This window comes from Eleginops maclovinus, chromosome 4 (assembly GCF_036324505.1).
Source record: "Eleginops maclovinus isolate JMC-PN-2008 ecotype Puerto Natales chromosome 4, JC_Emac_rtc_rv5, whole genome shotgun sequence".
NCBI lineage: Eukaryota > Metazoa > Chordata > Actinopteri > Perciformes > Eleginopidae > Eleginops > Eleginops maclovinus.
Genome location: NC_086352.1, coordinates 3,799,056 through 3,821,872, shown reverse-complemented (window position 1 = coordinate 3,821,872; position 22,817 = coordinate 3,799,056). Strand labels below are relative to the sequence as shown.

Below are 22,817 nucleotides of genomic sequence, written 5' to 3'. Positions count from 1 at the left end.
AACCCAAACCCTAACCCAAAACCCAACCCAAAACCCCCCCCCTACCCCTAACCCTACCCTAAACCCTAACCCCTAACCCCTAACCCTAACCCTAACCCCTAACCCTAACCCCTAACCCTAACCCTAACCCTAACCCTAACCCTAACCCTAACCCTAACCCTAACCCTAACCCTAACCCTAACCCTCTACCTAAACCCTAACCCTAAACCCTAACCCTAACCCTAACCTTACCTAACCCTAACCCCTAACCCCTAACCCTAACCCACACTGAAGTCGAGCTTGTGCTTTTGAATAAGTCGGTGATTTTTGCACATTTGCTGCGTCGTCTTTAAGTTTTTGCTTTCTCTTTTCCATTCGCTTCTCATGGCCACTCTTTTGTTTCTCCATCTCGCGACCTCTCTATCCTCCACCATTCGCTTACAAAATTTGAGGTGATGACTTGGGTCAAGTGAGGGCCTCTAGGGAGGGGCGGGCCTTCGTGAACCAAGGAATTTCATTGGACTAGCCAAATGTGCCTCAAGAGAAGCATCCAATGGGCCACGATGTGTCATGTTTTTACCGTCGCAATCAATAAAAAATATATGTATAATGTATGTTTCTCACACACACACACACACACACACACACACACACACACACACACACACACACACACACACACACACACACACACACACACACACACACACACACACACACACACACACACACACACACACACACACACACACACACACACACACACACACACACAGTTGTTCAGCAGATGGAGTTTTATTGGTTTGCATTAAAAAGGAAATAAACAGTATGGTGGTGAGCTCTAACACACACACATAGTAAAGAGAAGGTCTTAAATCTTCAAAATAAAATGATAACAAATTTAAAACATGAAAGGTCAGAGGTCATCAGGTAGGATAGAAGCGTCCGGTGTTGTCTCGTCCTCGTTTCCGACTCTGCTGCTGCTCGAAGAACTGACGGATATCGTCAGGGGTCACCACCTATCAGAGAACAGACACAAGATATCATCAGGATTGTGAGGAAATACACGTAGGTGGAGAAAGATGGCAGCACTGTCCGACTCGAGCCCTGGACTCGGACTCGAGTCAGACTTGAGTGTCGATTTTCGGGACTCCTGACTCGAGTCGGTTTCGCGCAGTGATGGACTCGGACCTGTGTATTCTCGCATATGCGCCACGCTATTCTCAGTTTAAAGATGGTTAGACAAAGAGATATTTGGATAGCACCTTTTCTACAAAAGTGCTTGTAGCAGTTAGACAGAATAAAGGCAAAGCAGATAATAACAAATATTGATTGATCAGAACCAAACCAACAGCTAGACACAAACAAATATATCCATTCAGATTGAGCACAGGTAAGGATGACTCGGATTCGACGTGGCTCTTTTGGGTGACTCAGATTTGGACTCTGACTCGAAGAGTGGGGACTCGAGAGCAGAGAACAAGTCCACCTGTGATGACATCCGCAGCAAGACGTACCTTCCCCTCTGAGGCGAAGCTCTGCAGGAAGTCCTTCAGCTCCGTCTTCATGTCGTTGTACCCTGAGAGACACAATGAGACACATAATGAGAGACACAAAGAGAGACACAAGACAGAGAGAGAGAGACACAATGACACAAGACACAGAGAGACACAACACAGACACAAAGACACAGAGACACAAAGACAGACACAATGACACAGAAAGACACAATATGAGACAAAGACACAGAGAGACACAAAGACAGACACAAAGACACAGAGACACAATATGAGACAAAGACACAGAGAGACACAAAGACAGACACAATGACATAGAGAGACACAAAGACAGACACAAAGACACAGAGAGACACAAAGACAGACACAAAGACACAGACAGACACAGAGAGAGACACAAAGACAGACACAGAGAGACACAAAGACAGACACAAAGACACAGAGAGACACAAAGACAGACACAATGACACAGAGAGACACAAACACAGACACAAAGACACAGAAAGACACAATATGAGACACAAAGACAGACACAAAGACACAGAGAGACACAAAGACAGACACAAAGACACAGACAGACACAAAGACACAGACAGACACAAAGAAACAGAGAGACACAAAGACACAGACAGACGCAAAGAAACAGAGAGACACAAAGACAGACACAAAGACACAGAGAGACACAAAGACAGACACAATGACACAGAGAGACACAAACACAGACACAAAGACACAGAAAGACACAATATGAGACACAAAGACAGACACAAAGACACAGAGAGACACAAAGACAGACACAAAGACACAGACAGACACAAAGACACAGACAGACACAAAGACAGACACAAAGACACAGACAGACACAAAGAAACAGAGAGACACAAAGACACAGACAGACGCAAAGAAACAGAGAGACACAAAGACACAGACAGACGCAAAGAAACAGAGAGACACAAAGACAGACACAAAGACACAGAGAGACACAAAGACAGACACAAAGACACAGACAGACAAAGAAACAGAGAGACACAAAGACAGACACAAAGACACAGAGACACAAAGACACAGAGAGACACAAAGACAGACACAAAGACACAGAGAGACACAAAGACAGACACAAAGACACAGAGACACAAAGACACAGAGAGACACAAAGACAGACACAAAGACACAGAGACACAAAGACACAGAGAGACACAAAGACACAGACAGACAAAGAAACAGAGAGACACAAAGACAGACACAAAGACACAGAGACACAAAGACACAGAGAGACACAAAGACAGACACAAAGACACAGAGAGACACAAAGACAGACACAAAGAGACAGACAGACACAAAGAAACAGAGAGACACAAAGACAGACACAAAGACACAGAGAGACACAAAGACACAGAGAGACACAAAGACAGACACAAAGACACAGAGAGACACAAAGACAGACACAAAGAGACAGACAGACACAAAGAAACAGAGACACAAAGACAGACACAAAGACACAGAGAGACACAAAGACAGACACAAAGACACAGAGAGACACAAAGACACAGACAGACAAAGAAACAGAGAGACACAAAGACACAGAGAGACACAAAGACACAGAGAGACACAAAGACAGACACAAAGACACAGAGAGACACAAAGACAGACACAAAGACACAGAGAGACACAAAGACACAGACAGACAAAGAAACAGAGAGACACAAAGACAGACACAAAGACACAGAGAGACACAAAGACACAGAGAGACGCAGAGACAGACACAAAGACACAGAGAGACGCAGAGAAAGACTTCATTTTGGCAGATAGTTTGGGGTTTGTAGGACTTTGGCAGATGGTTGGGAATTTGCATACCATGGATGATCTCGAGCTGCTGCACGTGGTTCAGGTTGTCCAGCGCAGACATCAGCGGGTCGTGTCCTCGCTGCTCGCTGCTCTTTCCTTTGGTCTCGTAGGCGAGGACTGTGTCAGACTCGTCCAGCAGGAAGGAGAGACCGGCTGCAGACAGGAAGTCCTAAGGACACAAACACGTCAGACCGCCTTATAGAGTGATGTCATCAGTTTAATCAGTCAATAAATACGCAGACAGCTGGATTTCACCTTGCAGGTGTTGCAGGAGCAGAGCTTGGAACGCCACGCTGATGGCCAGAACACGGCTCCGGATTGGACTATTTTCTGACCAATGGCCTGCAGTACTCTCAGTCTGCAGCTAGGTTCTGCGTCCTCACGGCTGCGCTTACAGCTGGGCTCCACATCCTCTGCCTGAGATATTAAACATTACTGAGATATTAAAAAGGTAGTCGAGAGATTTAATGGAATGGTAACCTTAACAAGGTCATTGCTCTCACCTTTTCTTCTTTGTGGGGAAGCTTCGTGTTTGACTGGTCTACTTCTGTTTCCTGCTTCACCTGCATTTCTGCACTTGGCACAGGAACTATATCCCACAAACAGAAAGAACATGACAAACTGGAAGTAAATGTGCCTGTGTTGGTCCCTGAAGGCAGCATCTTCCTGGTCCAATGAGATTCCTCCATGTGATTTTGGATTATGACAGAAAATTATCTCCGAGTCAAACAAACGTTTAGTTCAGCAGAATAATCTCCAAATATTAACACTACTTTATGATTTCTGAAGTAAGAAGCTAATGTTGGGCTATAAAGGAACTCCAGCACGGTCACATGACCAGTGGAGAGAGGGATATGAAGCACCTGCCTGAGAAAGTGGGGAAGCATGAGAACACCAGGGCACACATGGACAATTCTATGAAGCTAGCCATGCTAGGCACAGCGAACATTGCTATGCAGCTGCACGACGGCCACAGGATTGGTGAGGAAACACACTGAGGAGGTGGATAAAACCCGGCATATTTTAGGCAAAATAATCCATTGTGTCAAGTGTTGTGGTGCTTTTGAGTTGGCTTTGTGTGGGCATGACGAGACAGAATCTTCAGTCAACCCTGGTATTTTCAGGGGATTGGTGGATTTAGTTTCCTCCCTGGACACTGTGCTGGAGGAACACTTGAAGACCGCCACCGTGTTAAAGGCACGTCAAAGACGGTACAAAACGAGCTGTTGGACAGCATGTTGTCGGTGCTGAGGGATTACATTCTGCAGGAGGTAAACAGCGTGGATTTTATCGCCATTCAAGACGACGGACGTATACACCTACTGCCAGCTGGTGGATTTTCTGCCTTCTTCTCCAGGTCACCCAAGCGATCCGCAGTGCTCGACCAAATGGTGGCGCACAGACTCCCCAGAGCTTCTACAACACGGTGGAACTTCCACAGTAAACACTGTACGAACAAAAGGATGACCTGCTCAAGTGTTTCCAGACCATCAGGGAGGACTCTGTGAGCTTTGACCCTGTAACTGTCCTAGAGGCTGGGGGCTTTGTGAGGATGCTTGAAGACGAGGCTTTCTGTTTTTTCCTGGAATTGTTCCACAGGATCATGCCACATGTGGACATGCTATTCAACCAGCTGCAGAAGAGGACCATCGACCCCGTCTTCATTAAAGGACTTGTCCAGAAGTTCACAGACAGCATGCAAACACTCAGGTAAATAACTGGCTGACAAAGCTTTTAGAAAACAGCAGTTCCTCACTTCCAACAGTCTAAATGTGCCGTGTCATCAAAGTGATGAATATCATGCATCACATTTATATTTGTTTTAGTATTTAAAAAGGAAAGAGAAGAGACTCTCAGATGTGAATAATAATGCAGGTAGTTAATACACAGTTTGTAATAACAGGCTTATCCAGGTCAACTTCTAGAGGAGGCCTAGTTCTTATTGATTCAGGGTTCATTTAGACCTAGTTGTTATTCATACTATACACAGGACGAGTGCACAGCAGAATGACATGGCATCTGGCTCATGAGTGTTATACAGATAAGGTTTTAAACTGACACAAGTAAAAATAAATGGTTTGAAGTTAGTTATATACATATACTGTAAACAACAATGAGTATATTGCACACAATGAAAATAATGGCACATTAATAAGTTTCATGGCAAGTTAGCGACCTGATCTTTTGGACCAGGGCCTCCATTCCTCTCTGAGTGCATCTGACCGGCCGCAGGAGCCCATCAAGAGACGGAGGGTGCTGGGAGCAGGAGAACAACAGAGGCTGGCTACAGAGGTAGGTTGTGATCTGGCAGTGTTTGCCCTAGAATATGTTTCAGTGATGGTGGTATGTAGCCAAAATAAAACCTGAACCGACACTGCACACAGGGGAGCATATTGCCACACTGCCACACATTTTTGTTTACTATTTTTGTAGATTCCAGGTTTGTCAGAGCAGTTACAAAAAGGACAAGGCATCCTCACATGTCTCAGAACATACGTGGTGTCTTTATTGAAATGCCACTCTAAACCTTGCTTTCTTGTGGAAACCAATAGAGAGTGAAAGATCAGGAGATGGAAACATGCTATGAAGTACAATCAGGAGTAGTGCTGTTACCATCCTGATGCCCGCCAAGGAGCGGTTCTCCTTCACCCAGCACCTCCTCAGCGCAACAATGCTGCATGGAGAGATGTTCCCACAACACAGTGTGAAGTTCCCTGAAGCAGCACTTGAAACGACAGTGCAGACGTACCCCGTGTTGAACAAGGCCAAGCTCAAAACAGAACTGTCCCTCATCTAGTCCAGCAGGGGCTCAGTCAGTAGGGGCTTGGACTGGGAATCGTAGGGTCGCCGGTTCAAGTCCCCGAACAGACTTGAAATATGGAAAGTGGACTGCTACTTGGAGAGGTCCCAGTTCACCTCCTAGGCCCTGCTGTGGTGCCCTTGAGCAAGGCACCAGACACCTCCAATCCCCCCTCCCCATTGCTCCCCGGGCGCTGCACAATAGCTGCCCACTGCTCCTAGTACTAGGATGGGTTAAATGCAGAGGACACATTTCACTGTGTGTGCTCTGCTGTGTGCATGTATGTGACAATAAAGAGGGTTTCATCCTCTGATTCTATCTTCTATCTATGATAACAGTGAGTTCAATGCTTGCAGTGTCTCTGTTCCAGTTTTCATGGAGAACAACCTTCAGAGCACTTTCACAGAGACTGTCAGTCTTCTCGGGAGCCTCATCACCACACCCATGACAACAGCTGAATCTGAGAGCTGCTTCTCTACTTTGAAGAGGATCGAGACCTTCCTGAGAAACAACATGACACCGGATCGCCTCAACGCTCTGGCTATGCTCTCCAGCATAGCCAGACATGTTTTTTCTCCATGGAGAAAAAACATGTCTGGGACATTCCTGAATTGAATAAGAAGGTCATTGAGAGGTTTGCCACACAGAAGGGGAGAAGAGCAAAGTTCCTCTACAAATAAAACTGTAAAAAAATCATGCACGTTTTCTCACCAGTATGGCTAATGCCATTGTTTTTAAGTTGTTGTTCATAGTCCTCAGTCTCAAAAGCTTCAACTGTTTATGGAGGCATTACAATGTTACACTGTTAAATTAACACTGAAAAGCCCTGTTTTTTTTGCATTAAGTCATACTGGGATGTTTGCTTGAATTGACTGCATGTGGCACAGCCCTACCTAGAAAAGAATCCACCCGCCGCCACTGCACATGACTTCACGTCTCCACCGCTAAGCTAAAGGCGGCTAATGTTGGGCTATAAAGGAACTACAGCACAGTCACATGACTTCACGTCACCACTGCTAAGCTAAAGGCGGCTAATGTTGGGCTATAAAGGAACTACAGCACAGTCACATGACTTCACGTCACCACCGCTAAGCTAAAGGCGGCTAATGTTGGGCTATAAAGGAACTACAGCACGGTCACATGACTTCACATCACCACTGCTAAGCTAAAGGCGGCTAATGTTGGGCTATAAAGGAACTACAGCACGGTCACATGACTTCACATCACCACTGCTAAGCTAAAGGAGGCTAATGTTGGGCTATAAAGGAACTACAGCACGGTCACACGACTTCACGTCACCACCGCTAAGCTAAAGGCGGCTAATGTTGGGCTATAGAGGAACTACAGCACGGTCACATGACTTCACGTCTCCACCGCTAAGCTAAAGGCGGCTAATGTTGGGCTATAAAGGAACTACAGCACAGTCACATGACTTCACGTCCCCACCGCTAAGCTAAAGGCGGCTAATGTTGGGCGTGATGACATTGAACACTGCTCCTAGTGATAGGCAGTGTTGGGCAAGTTACTTCCAGCATGTAATCCAGTACCTGTTCCTTACTCCTGTCTTCTTAAAGTAATACATTACATCATCACTGTCTCTGAACTGTGATGCGTTACTCTACTCTGAGTTACTCTGAGTGACTCTCACCAGAATAACCTCTAAAGTTTGGCTTTAAATGCTAACATGTAGTTTACTGCAGCTCATTAACTAAAGCTCTCTATCTGGCAGTACATGCTGAACATCAGGAAAGAGCTAGAGGTTAAACTCCTGCTCCGTTTCAGTGGGCTGGATAATATGTGATACCGGTACCATGACGTCTCTGTGTGTCATTAATAACATCCTCTCCAAGTAAAGTCCGCACAAGTCGATTATCGAATTCACCGGAGTTCAGTTCAAGCAGGAATGTTTTGGAATGTATAATTCCAATGAAAGGAGTTTCATGTAAGTTACAGGCAACTCCTTTCATTTCCGTGTCAACACTCACTAGATATGAATTTCCATGGAATTATACATTCCAAACATTCCTCCTTGAACTGAACTCCGGTGCATTCGATAATCGACTTTCCTTGGAGAAGAGCCGGTATGGGGGGCAGCTGGTGAGTCTTGTAAAACAGTTATTTTTAATAAACTTCGGGTTTGCAAACTACATTGTTGGTTCTGTTTTATGTGAAGGGACCCTAGTCATGCTACTGCAGAGGTTTGGTGCTATTTCGAGCAATCTTAGTGGTTAAAAAAAGCCGTTTTGGAAGTGTTTTGAGCACTGCCCCGATCAAATGCACTGTAAACCATTTGGGCTATTAGCATTGCTCCCGGTTTTTCCAGGCAAGCTCTATACTGGTTGATGAACGAGAAAAACTTTCTGGAGGGCTTACTGGGTCAGTTTTCATGCAGAAAAACACCCTGGGGTCAAGTTTCGCCGGACTATCCCTTTAAATCACTTTTTTATTCACCTCATTTTGAACTCAGTAAGTCAGTTTTCTTTTGATATCATGTCACACAATTGCAACCAGGCCTGGCATCAGCCTCTCAGCGATTTAGTTCATTTATTGAAGTCGCTATAACAAGGATGCAAGTTAAGAGAAGTGAGAAGTACCCCTCATCACCGGCACTGTTACCTGACAGGTGAGCTGCATAGGTCCAGAGGAATGAGTTTTTGTTCATACAGGATTCACAGATCATCTCCTGCAGCTCCACACAGTCTGGGACATCACAGCCCAGGTGCTGCCAACACAACGTCACACACAGGTGAGGTGACAGACAGGTGAGTTAGGTCACGGAAAGGTGAGGTCGCACACAGATGAGTGAAGTCACTGACAGACAGGTGAGGAGACAGACAGGTGTGAGTGTGTGAGTGTGTGTGTGTGTGGCAGACTCACCCTGCCATGCAGCCAGTCTTCACACACCACACACTGAATCATCTCGTCCTCCACCTGGACAAAGAGCCAGCCGTCACTAACACACACACTAACAAACCGCTAAACTACACACACTAACAAACTACACACACTAACAAACTACACACACTAACAAACAGCTAAACTACACACACTAACAAACTACACACACTAACAAACAGCTAAACTACACACACTAACAAACCGCTAAACTACACACACTAACAAACTACACACACTAACAAACAGCTAAACTACACACACTAACAAACAGCTAAACTACACACACTAACAAACAGCTAAACTACACACACTAACAAACAGCTAAACTACACACACTAACAAACAGCTAAACTACACACACTAACAAACTACACACACTAACAAACAGCTAAACTACACACACTAACAAACTACACACACTAACAAACCGCTAAACTACACACACTAACAAACTACACACACTAACAAACAGCTAAACTACACACACTAACAAACAGCTAAACTACACACACTAACAAACTACACACACTAACAAACTACACACACTAACAAACTACACACACTAACAAACAGCTAAACTACACACACTAACAAACTACACACACTAACAAACAGCTAAACTACACACACTAACAAACTACACACACTAACAAACTACACACACTAACAAACAGCTAAACTACACACACTAACAAACTACACACACTAACAAACAGCTAAACTACACACACTAACAAACTACACACACTAACACTTACCTGGTCGTCGGGGTCTGGGTACGGCCGGCTGCAGGTGCAGTAAAGACCAGAAAAATTTTGGCTGTACCTGTTCAGACTGTTGAGCTCCTCCTTCTCCTGACACACACACACACACACGTGAGGATTACTCAATGTTATATTACACAACATGGGTATGTACATATGCTTAACCACACACACACACACACACACACACACACACACACACACACACACACACACACACACACACACACACACACACACACACACACACAGAGAACTGACAGGAAACAGTTTGCACTGCAGCTCCATGAACTTCCTGTTGCCACAGTCACAGCGGAAACTCCTGTCGAGACACAGACCAGATAAGATTAGTGAGACATGAAGAGTGAGATGTGAGGAGTGAGACATGAGGAGTCAGACATGAGGAGTGAGAAATGAGGAGTGAGATGTGAGGAGTGAGACATGAGGAGTGAGAAATGAGGAGTGGATTGTGAAAAGTCAGACATGAGGAGTCAGAAATGAGGAGTGAGAAATGAGGAATGAGAAATGAGGAGTGAGAAATGAGGAGTGGATTGTGAAAAGTCAGATATGAGGAGTGAGAAATGAGCAGTGATACATCAAGAGTGAGATCTGAAGAGTGAGATCTGAAGAGTGAGATCTGACCTCTTTGTGTAGAGTTCGAAGAGGTCATGCCCTTCGTGACACTTGTATGAACACGCCAAACACACTCCAGCTGCCTCCCCCCCCTTTGGCGTGCAGCTGCTGCAAGCGTAGAGCGCCTGCCGCTTCACATAGCCCTGAAAAAAAACCCACACACACACACACACATTAGCACCATCGCTACCCGGTAAAAATCAGAAAAGGCATTTTGATGAAGCTGCACAGGAGAGGAGGAGAGTGGACAAACACAGCTCCCAGTACTAATACTACCATAGAGGTACATGTGTAGTACACAGTACACAGAGGGGGTCACAGTACTAATACTACCATAGAGTACATGTGTAGTACACAGAGGGGGTCACAGTACTAATACTACCATAGAGTACATGTGTAGTACACAGAGGGGGTCACAGTACTAATACTACCATAGAGTACATGTGTAGTACACAGTACACAGAGGGGGTCACAGTACTAATACTACCATAGAGTACATGTGTAGTACACAGTACACAGAGGGGGTCACAGTACTAATACTACCATAGAGTACATGTGTAGTACACAGTACACAGAGGGGGGGTCACACTACTGTGTACTGTGTGTAGCACACACTGATATGTTCCGTGGAAGGTAGCAGAGGCCCCAACCGAGGCGGGCCGTAGCAAAGGGTGCTAGGTTGGTTGCTGCGAGAAGGCAAGTTAACTGGGGGTGGAGATGCGGCGGTGCTAGGCAGCGAGGGCTAACCGCACCGGCGGGCCGCTGTGTGTTGCTCAGGCACTCAGTAGCAATGGTGGCCCAGGGTAGAATCAGAAATGCGATGGGGTGATCCAGAGTCGGGACACAAGGGCAAAGCAATCTGACGGGGAATCGGAAGGAGAGCAGAGTCCACCTAGCCTGTTGTAGGCCTGTGCCGGTGAAGCTGCTACAGTGGCTGGTGTAGCAGTTGATGCATACAGGTAAGACTGGGTTTAGTATGAGGCCAACAATAGAGCTGGCAAGTTACTGGCAAACAAAAACAAAGCAAAACAAAGACACAGGCGGAGAAGCGGCGAACATTCTAAGCCAGCGTCCTCTCTCACACTGGGGGAACAGTCCGGATCAGGATCGCTGCTGCTCTGTTGTGAACCTGTGAGTTCTGGGCGCAGCGTGAAGTAGTGGGAATGTCAGGTGTTTATTTTTGCTAACGGACTTCACATGCACGCCGTGATGTGTCTTCAGCTATGAACCAGTCTGACTGCTCCAGAGCCCGCTGATCAGCAAGGCCCCAACTGAGTTTAATATCTAACCTGAGTTTAATATCTAACTTGAGTTTAATATCTAACCTGAGTTTAATATCTAACTTGAGTTTAATATCTAACTTGAGTTTAATATCTAACTTGAGTTTAATATCTAACATATCTAACCTGAGTTTAATATCTAACCTGAGTTTAATATCTAACCTGAGTTTAATATCTAACTTGAGTTTAATATCTAACCTGAGTTTAATATCTAACTTGAGTTTAATATCTAACTTGAGTTTAATATCTAACTTGAGTTTAATATCTAACCTGAGTTTAATATCTAACATGAGTTTAATATCTAACCTGAGTTTAATATTTAACCTGAGTTTAATATCTAACCTGAGTTTAATATTTAACTTGAGTTTAATATCTAACTTGAGTTTAATATCTAACTTTAATATCTAATCTGAGTTTAATATTTAACCTGAGTTTAATATCTAACTTTAATATCTAACCTGAGTTTAATATCTAACCTGAGTTTAATATCTAACCTGAGTTTAATATCTAACTTGAGTTTAATATCTAACCTGAGTTTAATATCTAACTTGAGTTTAATATCTAACTTGAGTTTAATATCTAACTTGAGTTTAATATCTAACCTGAGTTTAATATCTAACATGAGTTTAATATCTAACCTGAGTTTAATATTTAACCTGAGTTTAATATCTAACTTGAGTTTAATATCTAACTTGAGTTTAATATCTAACCTGAGTTTAATATCTAACTTTAATATCTAACCTGAGTTTAATATTTAACCTGAGTTTAATATCTAACCTGAGTTTAATATCTAACCTGAGTTTAATATTTAACCTGAGTTTAATATCTAACCTGAGTTTAATATCTAACCTGAGTTTAATATTTAACCTGAGTTTAATATCTAACCTGAGTTTAATATTTAACCTGAGTTTAATATCTAACATGAGTTTAATATCTAACCTGAGTTTAATATCTAACCTGAGTTTAATATCTAACTTGAGTTTAATATCTAACTTGAGTTTAATATCTAACCTGAGTTTAATATCTAACCTGAGTTTAATATCTAACCTGAGTTTAATATTTAACCTGAGTTTAATATCTAACTTGAGTTTAATATCTAACTTGAGTTAATATTTAACCTGAGTTTAATATCTAACTTGAGTTTAATATCTAACCTGAGTTTAATATCTAACCTGAGTTTAATATCTAACCTGAGTTTAATATCTAACTTTAATATCTAATCTGAGTTTAATATCTAACCTGAGTTTAATATCTAACCTGAGTTTAATATCTAACCTGAGTTTAATATTTAACCTGAGTTTAATATCTAACCTGAGTTTAATATTTAACCTGAGTTTAATATCTAACCTGAGTTTAATATCTAACCTGAGTTTAATATCTAACCTGAGTTTAATATCTAACTTGAGTTTAATATCTAACCTGAGTTTAATATCTAACCTGAGTTTAATATCTAACTTGAGTTTAATATCTAACCTGAGTTTAATATCTAACCTGAGTTTAATATCTAACCTGAGTTTAATATCTAACTTGAGTTTAATATCTAACTTGAGTTTAATATCTAACCTGAGTTTAATATCTAACCTGAGTTTAATATCTAACTTGAGTTTAATATCTAACTTGAGTTTAATATCTAACCTGAGTTTAATATCTAACCTGAGTTTAATATCTAACTTGAGTTTAATATCTAACTTGAGTTTAATATCTAACCTGAGTTTAATATCTAACCTGAGTTTAATATCTAACCTGAGTTTAATATTTAACCTGAGTTTAATATCTAACCTGAGTTTAATATCTAACCTGAGTTTAATATCTAACCTGAGTTTAATATCTAACTTGAGTTTAATATCTAACTTGAGTTTAATATCTAACCTGAGTTTAATATCTAACCTGAGTTTAATATCTAACCTGAGTTTAATATCTAACTTGAGTTTAATATCTAACTTGAGTTTAATATCTAACCTGAGTTTAATATCTAACCTGAGTTTAATATTTAACCTGAGTTTAATATCTAACTTGAGTTTAATATCTAACCTGAGTTTAATATCTAACCTGAGTTTAATATCTAACCTGAGTTTAATATCTAACCTGAGTTTAATATCTAATCTGAGTTTAATATCTAACATGAGTTTAATATCTAACCTGAGTTTAATATCTAACCTGAGTTTAATATCTAACTTGAGTTTAATATCTAACATGAGTTTAATATCTAACCTGAGTTTAATATCTAACCTGAGTTTAATATCTAACCTGAGTTTAATATCTAACCTGAGTTTAATATCTAACCTGAGTTTAATATCTAACTTGAGTTTAATATCTAACCTGAGTTTAATATCTAACCTGAGTTTAATATCTAACTTGAGTTTAATATCTAACTTGAGTTTAATATCTAACCTGAGTTTAATATCTAACCTGAGTTTAATATCTAACCTGAGTTTAATATCTAACCTGAGTTTAATATCTAACCTGAGTTTAATATCTAACCTGAGTTTAATATCTAACTTGAGTTTAATATCTAACTTGAGTTTAATATCTAACCTGAGTTTAATATCTAACATGAGTTTAATATCTAACCTGAGTTTAATATCTAACCTGAGTTTAATATCTAACCTGAGTTTAATATCTAACTTGAGTTTAATATCTAACCTGAGTTTAATATCTAACTTGAGTTTAATATCTAACCTGAGTTTAATATCTAACCTGAGTTTAATATTTAACCCTGAGTTTAATATCTAACCCTGAGTTTAATATCTAACTTGAGTTTAATATCTAACTTGAGTTTAATATCTAACCTGAGTTTAATATCTAACCTGAGTTTAATATCTAACCCTGAGTTTAATATCTAACTTGAGTTTAATATCTAACTGAGTTTAATATCTAACCTGAGTTTAATATCTAACCTGAGTTTAATATTAACCCTGAGTTTAATATCTAACCTGAGTTTAATATCTAACCTGAGTTTAATATCTAATCTGAGTTTAATATCTAACTTGAGTTTAATATCTAACTTGAGTTTAATATCTAACCTGAGTTTAATATCTAACTTGAGTTTAATATCTAACTTGAGTTTAATATCTAACCTGAGTTTAATATCTAACTAACCTGAGTTTAATATCTAACCTGAGTTTAATATTTAACCCTGAGTTTAATATCTAACTTGAGTTTAATATCTAACTTGAGTTTAATATCTAACCTGAGTTTAATATCTAACCTTAGTTTAATATCTAACCTGAGTTTAATATCTAACTTGAGTTTAATATCTAACCTGAGTTTAATATTTAACTTGAGTTTAATATCTAACCTGAGTTTAATATCTAACCTACCTGAGTTTAATATCTAACCTGAGTTTAATATCTAACTTGAGTTTAATATTTAACCTGAGTTTAATATCTAACCTGAGTTTAATATCTAACCTGAGTTTAATATCTAACATGAGTTTAATATCTAACCTGAGTTTAATATCTAACCTGAGTTTAATATCTAACCTGAGTTTAATATCTAACCTGAGTTTAATATCTAACATGAGTTTAATATCTAACCTGAGTTTAATATCTAACCTGAGTTTAATATCTAACCTGAGTTTAATATCTAACCTGAGTTTAATATCTAACCTGAGTTTAATATCTAACTTGAGTTTAATATCTAACCTGAGGAGTTTAATATCTAACCTGAGTTTAATATCTAACCTGAGTTTAATATCTAACTTGAGTTTAATATCTAACCTGAGTTTAATATTTAACCTGAGTTTAATATCTAACCTGAGTTTAATATCTAACTTGAGTTTAATATCTAACCTGAGTTTAATATCTAACCTGAGTTTAATATCTAACTTGAGTTTAATATCTAACCTGAGTTTAATATCTAACCTGAGTTTAATATCTAACCTGAGTTTAATATCTAACTTGAGTTTAATATTAACCTGAGTTTAATATCTAACCTGAGTTTAATATCTAACCTGAGTTTAATATCTAACTTGAGTTTAATATCTAACTGAGTTTAATATCTAACCTGAGTTTAATATCTAACCTGAGTTTAATATCTAACCTGAGTTTAATATCTAACCTGAGTTTAATATCTAACCTGAGTTTAATATCTAACCTGAGTTTAATATCTAACCTGAGTTTAATATCTAACTTGAGTTTAATATCTAACCTGAGTTTAATATCTAACCTGAGTTTAATATCTAACTTGAGTTTAATATCTAACCTGAGTTTAATATCTAACCTGAGTTTAATATCTAACCTGAGTTTAATATCTAACCTGAGTTTAATATCTAACCTGAGTTTAATATCTAACCTGAGTTTAATATCTAACCTGAGTTTAATATCTAACATGAGTTTAATATCTAACCTGAGTTTAATATCTAACCTGAGTTTAATATCTAACCTGAGTTTAATATCTAACCTTGAGTTTAATATCTAACTTGAGTTTAATATCTAACCTGAGTTTAATATCTAACTTGAGTTTAATATCTAACTTGAGTTTAATATCTAACCTGAGTTTAATATCTAACTGAGTTTAATATCTAACCTGAGTTTAATATCTAACCTGAGTTTAATATCTAACCTGAGTTTAATATCTAACATGAGTTTAATATCTAACCTGAGTTTAATATTAACCTGAGTTTAATATCTAACCTGAGTTTAATATCTAACTTGAGTTTAATATCTAACCTGAGTTTAATATTTAACCTGAGTTTAATATCTAACCTGAGTTTAATATCTAACCTGAGTTTAATATCTAACTTGAGTTTAATATCTAACCTGAGTTTAATATTAACCTGAGTTTAATATCTAACTTGAGTTTAATATTTAACTTGAGTTTAATATCTAACCTGAGTTTAATATCTAACTTGAGTTTAATATCTAACTTGAGTTTAATATCTAACCTGAGTTTAATATCTAACCTGAGTTTAATATTTAACCTGAGTTTAATATTAACCTGAGTTTAATATCTAACTGAGTTAATATCTAACTTGAGTTTAATATCTAACATATCTAACCTGAGTTTAATATCTAACCTGAGTTTAATATCTAACTTGAGTTTAATATCTAACCTGAGTTTAATATCTAACCTGAGTTTAATATTTAACCTGAGTTTAATATCTAACTTTAATATCTAACTTGAGTTTAATATCTAACATATCTAACCTGAGTTTAATATCTAACCTGAGTTTAATATTTAACTTGAGTTTAATATTTAACTTGAGTTTAATATCTAACTTGAGTTTAATATTTAACCTGAGTTTAATATCTAACATGAGTTTAATATCTAACCTGAGTTTAATATCTAACTTGAGTTTAATATCTAACCTGAGTTTAATATCTAACCTGAGTTTAATATCTAACCTGAGTTTAATATCTAACCTGAGTTTAATATTTAACCTGAGTTTAATATTTAACTTGAGTTTAATATTTAACTTGAGTTTAATATCTAACCTGAGTTTAATATCTAACCTGAGTTTAATATCTAACCTGAGTTTAATATCTAACCTGAGTTTAATATCTAACTTGAGTTTAATATCTAACCTGAGTTTAATATTTAACCTGAGTTTAATATTTAACTTGAGTTTAATATCTAACTTGAGTTTAATATCTAACCTGAGTTTAATATCTAACTTTAATATCTAACTGAGTTTAATATCTAACTTGAGTTTATATCTAACTTGAGTTTAATATCTAACTTGAGTTTAATATCTAACCTGAGTTTAATATCTAACCTGAGTTTAATATTTAACCTGAGTTTAATATTTAACCTGAGTTTAATATCTAACTGAGTTTAATATTTAACCTGAGTTTAATATCTAACCTGAGTTTAATATCTAACTTGAGTTTAATATCTAACCTGAGTTTAATATTTAACCTGAGTTTAATATCTAACTTGAGTTTAATATCTAACTTGAGTTTAATATCTAACCTGAGTTTAATATCTAACCTGAGTTTAATATCTAACCTGAGTTTAATATCTAACCTGAGTTTAATATCTAACCTGAGTTAATATCTAACTTGAGTTTAATATTTAACTTGAGTTTAATATCTAACCTGAGTTTAATATCTAACCTGAGTTTAATATCTAACCTGAGTTTAATATCTAACCTGAGTTTAATATTTAACCTTGAGTTTAATATCTAACTTGAGTTTAATATACCTAACCTGAGTTTAATATCTAACCTGAGTTTAATATCTAACTTGAGTTTAATATCTAACCTGAGTTTAATATCTAACTTGAGTTTAATATTTAACTTGAGTTTAATATCTAACCTGAGTTTAATATCTAACTTGAGTTTAATATCTAACCTGAGTTTAATATCTAACCTGAGTTTAATATCTAACCTGAGTTTAATATTCTAACTTGAGTTTAATATTTAACTTGAGTTTAATATCTAACCTAACCTGAGTTTAATATCTAACCTGAGTTTAATATTTAACCTGAGTTTAATATCTAACCTGAGTTTAATATCTAACTTGAGTTTAATATTTAACTTGAGTTTAATATCTAACCTGAGTTTAATATCTAACTTGAGTTTAATATCTAACCTGAGTTTAATATCTAACCTGAGTTTAATATCTAACCTGAGTTTAATATCTAACCTGAGTTTAATATCTAACTTGAGTTTAATATCTAACCTGAGTTTAATATTTAACCTGAGTTTAATATTTAACTTGAGTTTAATATTAACTTGAGTTTAATATCTAACCTGAGTTTAATATCTAACTTGAGTTTAATATCTAACTTGAGTTTAATATCTAACCTGAGTTTAATATCTAACCTGAGTTTAATATTTAACCTGAGTTTAATATTTAACCTGAGTTTAATATCTAACTTGAGTTTAATATCTAACATATCTAACCTGAGTTTAATATCTAACCTGAGTTTAATATCTAACTTGAGTTTAATATCTAACCTGAGTTTAATATCTAACCTGAGTTTAATATTTAACCTGAGTTTAATATCTACTTTAATATCTAACCTGAGTTTAATATCTAACCTGAGTTTAATATCTAACCTGAGTTTAATATCTAACCTGAGTTTAATATCTAACTTGAGTTTAATATCTAACCTGAGTTTAATATCTAACCTGAGTTTAATATCTAACCTGAGTTTAATATTTAACTTGAGTTTAATATCTAACCTTGAGTTTAATATCTAAACTAACCTGAGTTTAATATCTAACCTGAGTTTAATATCTAACCTGAGTTTAATATCTAACTTGAGTTTAATATCTAACCTGAGTTTAATATCTAACCTGAGTTTAATATCTAACCTGAGTTTAATATCTAACTTGAGTTTAATATCTAACCTGAGTTTAATATTTAACCTGAGTTTAATATCTAACTTGAGTTTAATATCTAACCTGAGTTTAATATTTAACCTGAGTTTAATATCTAACCTGAGTTTAATATCTAACCTGAGTTTAATATCTAACTTGAGTTTAATATCTAACCTGAGTTTAATATCTAACCTGAGTTTAATATTTAACCTGAGTTTAATATTTAACCTGAGTTTAATATCTAACTTTAATATCTAACCTTGAGTTTAATATCTAACATATCTAACCTGAGTTTAATATCTAACCTGAGTTTAATATCTAACCTGAGTTTAATATCTAACTTGAGTTTAATATCTAACCTGAGTTTAATATCTAACTTGAGTTTAATATCTAACCTGAGTTTAATATCTAACCTGAGTTTAATATCTAACCTGAGTTTAATATCTAACCTGAGTTTAATATCTAACCTGAGTTTAATATCTAACCTGAGTTTAATATCTAACCTGAGTTTAATATTTAACCTGAGTTTAATATCTAACTTGAGTTTAATATCTAACTTGAGTTTAATATCTAACCTGAGTTTAATATTTAACCTGAGTTTAATATCTAACTTGAGTTTAATATTTAACCTGAGTTTAATATCTAACTTGAGTTTAATATTTAACCTGAGTTTAATATCTAACTTGAGTTTAATATCTAACCTGAGTTTAATATTTAACCTGAGTTTAATATCTAACCTGAGTTTAATATCTAACTTGAGTTTAATATCTAACTTGAGTTTAATATCTAACCTGAGTTTAATATCTAACCTGAGTTTAATATCTAACTTGAGTTTAATATCTAACCTGAGTTTAATATCTAACTTGAGTTTAATATCTAACTTGAGTTTAATATCTAACCTGAGTTTAATATTTAACCTGAGTTTAATATCTAACTTGAGTTTAATATTTAACCTGAGTTTAATATCTAACTTGAGTTTAATATTTAACCTGAGTTTAATATCTAACTTGAGTTTAATATCTAACCTGAGTTTAATATTTAACCTGAGTTTAATATCTAACCTGAGTTTAATATCTAACTTGAGTTTAATATCTAACTTGAGTTTAATATCTAACCTGAGTTTAATATCTAACCTGAGTTTAATATTTAACCTGAGTTTAATATCTAACTTGAGTTTAATATCTAACCTGAGTTTAATATTTAACCTGAGTTTAATATCTAACCTGAGTTTAATATCTAACTTGAGTTTAATATCTAACTTGAGTTTAATATCTAACCTGAGTTTAATATCTAACTTGAGTTTAATATCTAACTTGAGTTTAATATCTAACTTGAGTTTAATATCTAACCTGAGTTTAATATCTAACCTGAGTTTAATATCTAACCTGAGTTTAATATCTAACCTGAGTTTAATATCTAACCTGAGTTTAATATCTAACCTGAGTTTAATATTTAACCTGAGTTTAATATCTAACTTGAGTTTAATATCTAACTTGAGTTTAATATCTAACCTGAGTTTAATATCTAACTTGAGTTTAATATCTAACCTGAGTTTAATATCTAACCTGAGTTTAATATCTAACTTGAGTTTAATATCTAACCTGAGTTTAATATCTAACTTGAGTTTAATATCTAACCTGAGTTTAATATCTAACCTGAGTTTAATATCTAACTTGAGTTTAATATCTAACCTGAGTTTAATATCTAACTAACCTGAGTTTAATATCTAACCTGAGTTTAATATCTAACTTGAGTTTAATATCTAACCTGAGTTTAATATCTAACCTGAGTTTAATATCTAACCTGAGTTTAATATTTAACCTGAGTTTAATATCTAACTTGAGCAGTCATGGCTTTTTTGATTGTGACGCTGATTGACACAGATTGGATTGCTCCATGAACGTCACTATTACTGGGTTATTGTTGAGGGCATACACAGCTGTTAAACCACACCTCTCTTCACCGGCTGTAGAATCAGCTGCAATAAACTACATTTTAGCATTTAAAGTCGTACTTTAGCGGTGATTTTGGTGAAAATAACTTAAGTAGTGTAACGCATTACAGTTTAGAGACAGTAATAATGAAATGTAACTCATTACTTTAAAAAGACACTAATAACTTATATATAATGTATTACATTTTGGAAGTAACTTGCCCAACACTGGCGGCGAGACTCCAAAGCACGGCTGGACACTTACAAGCAACGGTGCTATTGAGAACCTTTGGCGAAGCCCAAGTGGATCTACAGCTTCAGGAACAAGTGCGGAGGGAAACGGAGCTCAGACAATCTGTACAACAGAGTAACTGAACTCTTCTTGAGGAAAGAAAGGAGGATGGATTTTGAATAGAAATAATCAAACGTATTGGTGAGTAAAGGTTGTAGTGACTATTTACATTTTGTTCTGTTCATTCTCGCTACATCAGATACCTGCCTGTTATGCAACGCCATACTAATTCTGCGTTCTGTGTAAAATTAATGGTTTCTATAGCCGTGACGTCAGAATGATGGTATTTAGAGGTGGATTTATTCAGGAAGGACACTACTGAAGGCGTAAGTGGGAAATGCACGGCCTGCTACTGATATATTTAAACATAAATACTGACCTGAGGGTAAGAGCAGTGGTCAGAGTCACTTCCTGCCAACACTGCAGAAGCTTCTTCCTCCAGCTCTTCGTCTTCCTCCAGAACATCCACCAGAGAAACTGTTTGCTCCTCCATCCTCACTGTCACCATGGATAACAACAACAGCCCGTTACCATGGAGAATAGCATCAAATAACAAGCTGCTGTCACATCTGTTGAAATGGCTGTGCAACATCTGGCAGGATCACAACTCAAATTATCAACCTGTGTGAAGAGCCAACAGAGATATCTGAGCTAACTGAGCCAACAGAGCTAACTGAACTAACAGAGATAACAGAGATAACTGAACTAACTGAACTAACAGAGATAACTGAGATAACAGAGATAACAGAGATATCTGAGCCAACAGAGATAACTGAACTAACTGAGCCAACAGAGATAACTGAACTAACTGAGCCAACAGAGATAACTGAACTAACTGAGCCAACAGAGATAACTGAACTAACTGAGCCAACAGAGATAACTGAACTAACAGAGATAACTGAACTAACAGAGATAACTGAGCTAACTGAACTAACAGAGATAACAGAGATATCTGAACTAACTGAGCCAACTGAGATAACTGAACTAACTGAGCCAACAGAGATAACTGAACTAACTGAGCCAACAGAGATAACTGAACTAACTGAGCCAACAGAGATAACTGAACTAACAGAGATAACTGAACTAACAGAGATAACTGAGCTAACTGAACTAACAGAGATAACAGAGATATCTGAACTAACTGAGCCAACTGAGATAACCGAGCTAACCGAACTAACCGAGATAACAGAGATAACTGAGATAACTGAGATAACTGAGATAACAGAGATAACAGAGCTAACAGAGCTAACAGAGATAACTGAGATAACTGAGATAACAGAGCTAACAGAGATAACTGAGATAACTGAGATAACTGAGATAACAGAGATAACAGAGCTAACAGAGCTAACAGAGATAACTGAACTAACTGAACTAACAGAGATAACAGAGATAACTGAGCTAACTGAGCTAACTGAGCTAACTGAGATAACTGAGCTAACTGAGCTAACTGAGCTAACAGAGATAACTGAGATAACAGAGCTAACTGAGCTAACTGAGCTAACTGAACTAACAGAGCTAACTGAACTAACTGAGCTAACTGAGCTAACTGAGCTAACAGAGATAACTGAGCTAACTGAGCTAACTGAGCTAACTGAACTAACAGAGATAA

At 37.0% G+C, this 22,817-nt stretch overlaps 2 protein-coding genes across 4 annotated transcripts in view; one reads left to right on the top strand and one right to left on the bottom strand.

The window, feature by feature from the left end:
• Positions 1-755: 755 nt before the first annotated feature.
• LOC134863210 (putative E3 ubiquitin-protein ligase UBR7) overlaps positions 756-22,817 on the bottom strand; it is a 30,482-nt gene continuing 8,420 nt past the window's right edge. For 2 of the 3 annotated variants that reach the window (XM_063881583.1, XM_063881582.1), the window contains exons 2-12: positions 21,588-21,706; positions 10,446-10,579; positions 10,065-10,125; positions 9,798-9,893; positions 9,019-9,072; positions 8,758-8,863; positions 3,845-3,930; positions 3,597-3,758; positions 3,351-3,510; positions 1,497-1,558; positions 756-998 (exon numbers count right to left, since the gene is read on the bottom strand). In XM_063881583.1, coding sequence (XP_063737653.1) covers positions 906-998; positions 1,497-1,558; positions 3,351-3,510; positions 3,597-3,758; positions 3,845-3,930; positions 8,758-8,863; positions 9,019-9,072; positions 9,798-9,893; positions 10,065-10,125; positions 10,446-10,579; positions 21,588-21,701 — 1,128 coding nt within the window. In that variant the 5' untranslated portion in view covers positions 21,702-21,706 and the 3' untranslated portion in view covers positions 756-905. The remainder of the gene's footprint in view (positions 999-1,496; positions 1,559-3,350; positions 3,511-3,596; positions 3,759-3,844; positions 3,931-8,757; positions 8,864-9,018; positions 9,073-9,797; positions 9,894-10,064; positions 10,126-10,445; positions 10,580-21,587; positions 21,707-22,817) is intronic. The other variant, XM_063881584.1, reaches the window with a different exon arrangement.
• LOC134862637 (Golgi-associated RAB2 interactor protein 2-like) lies at positions 21,715-22,731 on the top strand. Its single transcript, XM_063880645.1, has 3 exons — positions 21,715-21,730; positions 22,119-22,605; positions 22,722-22,731. Exons 1-3 carry the CDS (start codon positions 21,715-21,717, stop codon positions 22,729-22,731), a joined length of 513 nt encoding a protein of 170 aa, XP_063736715.1.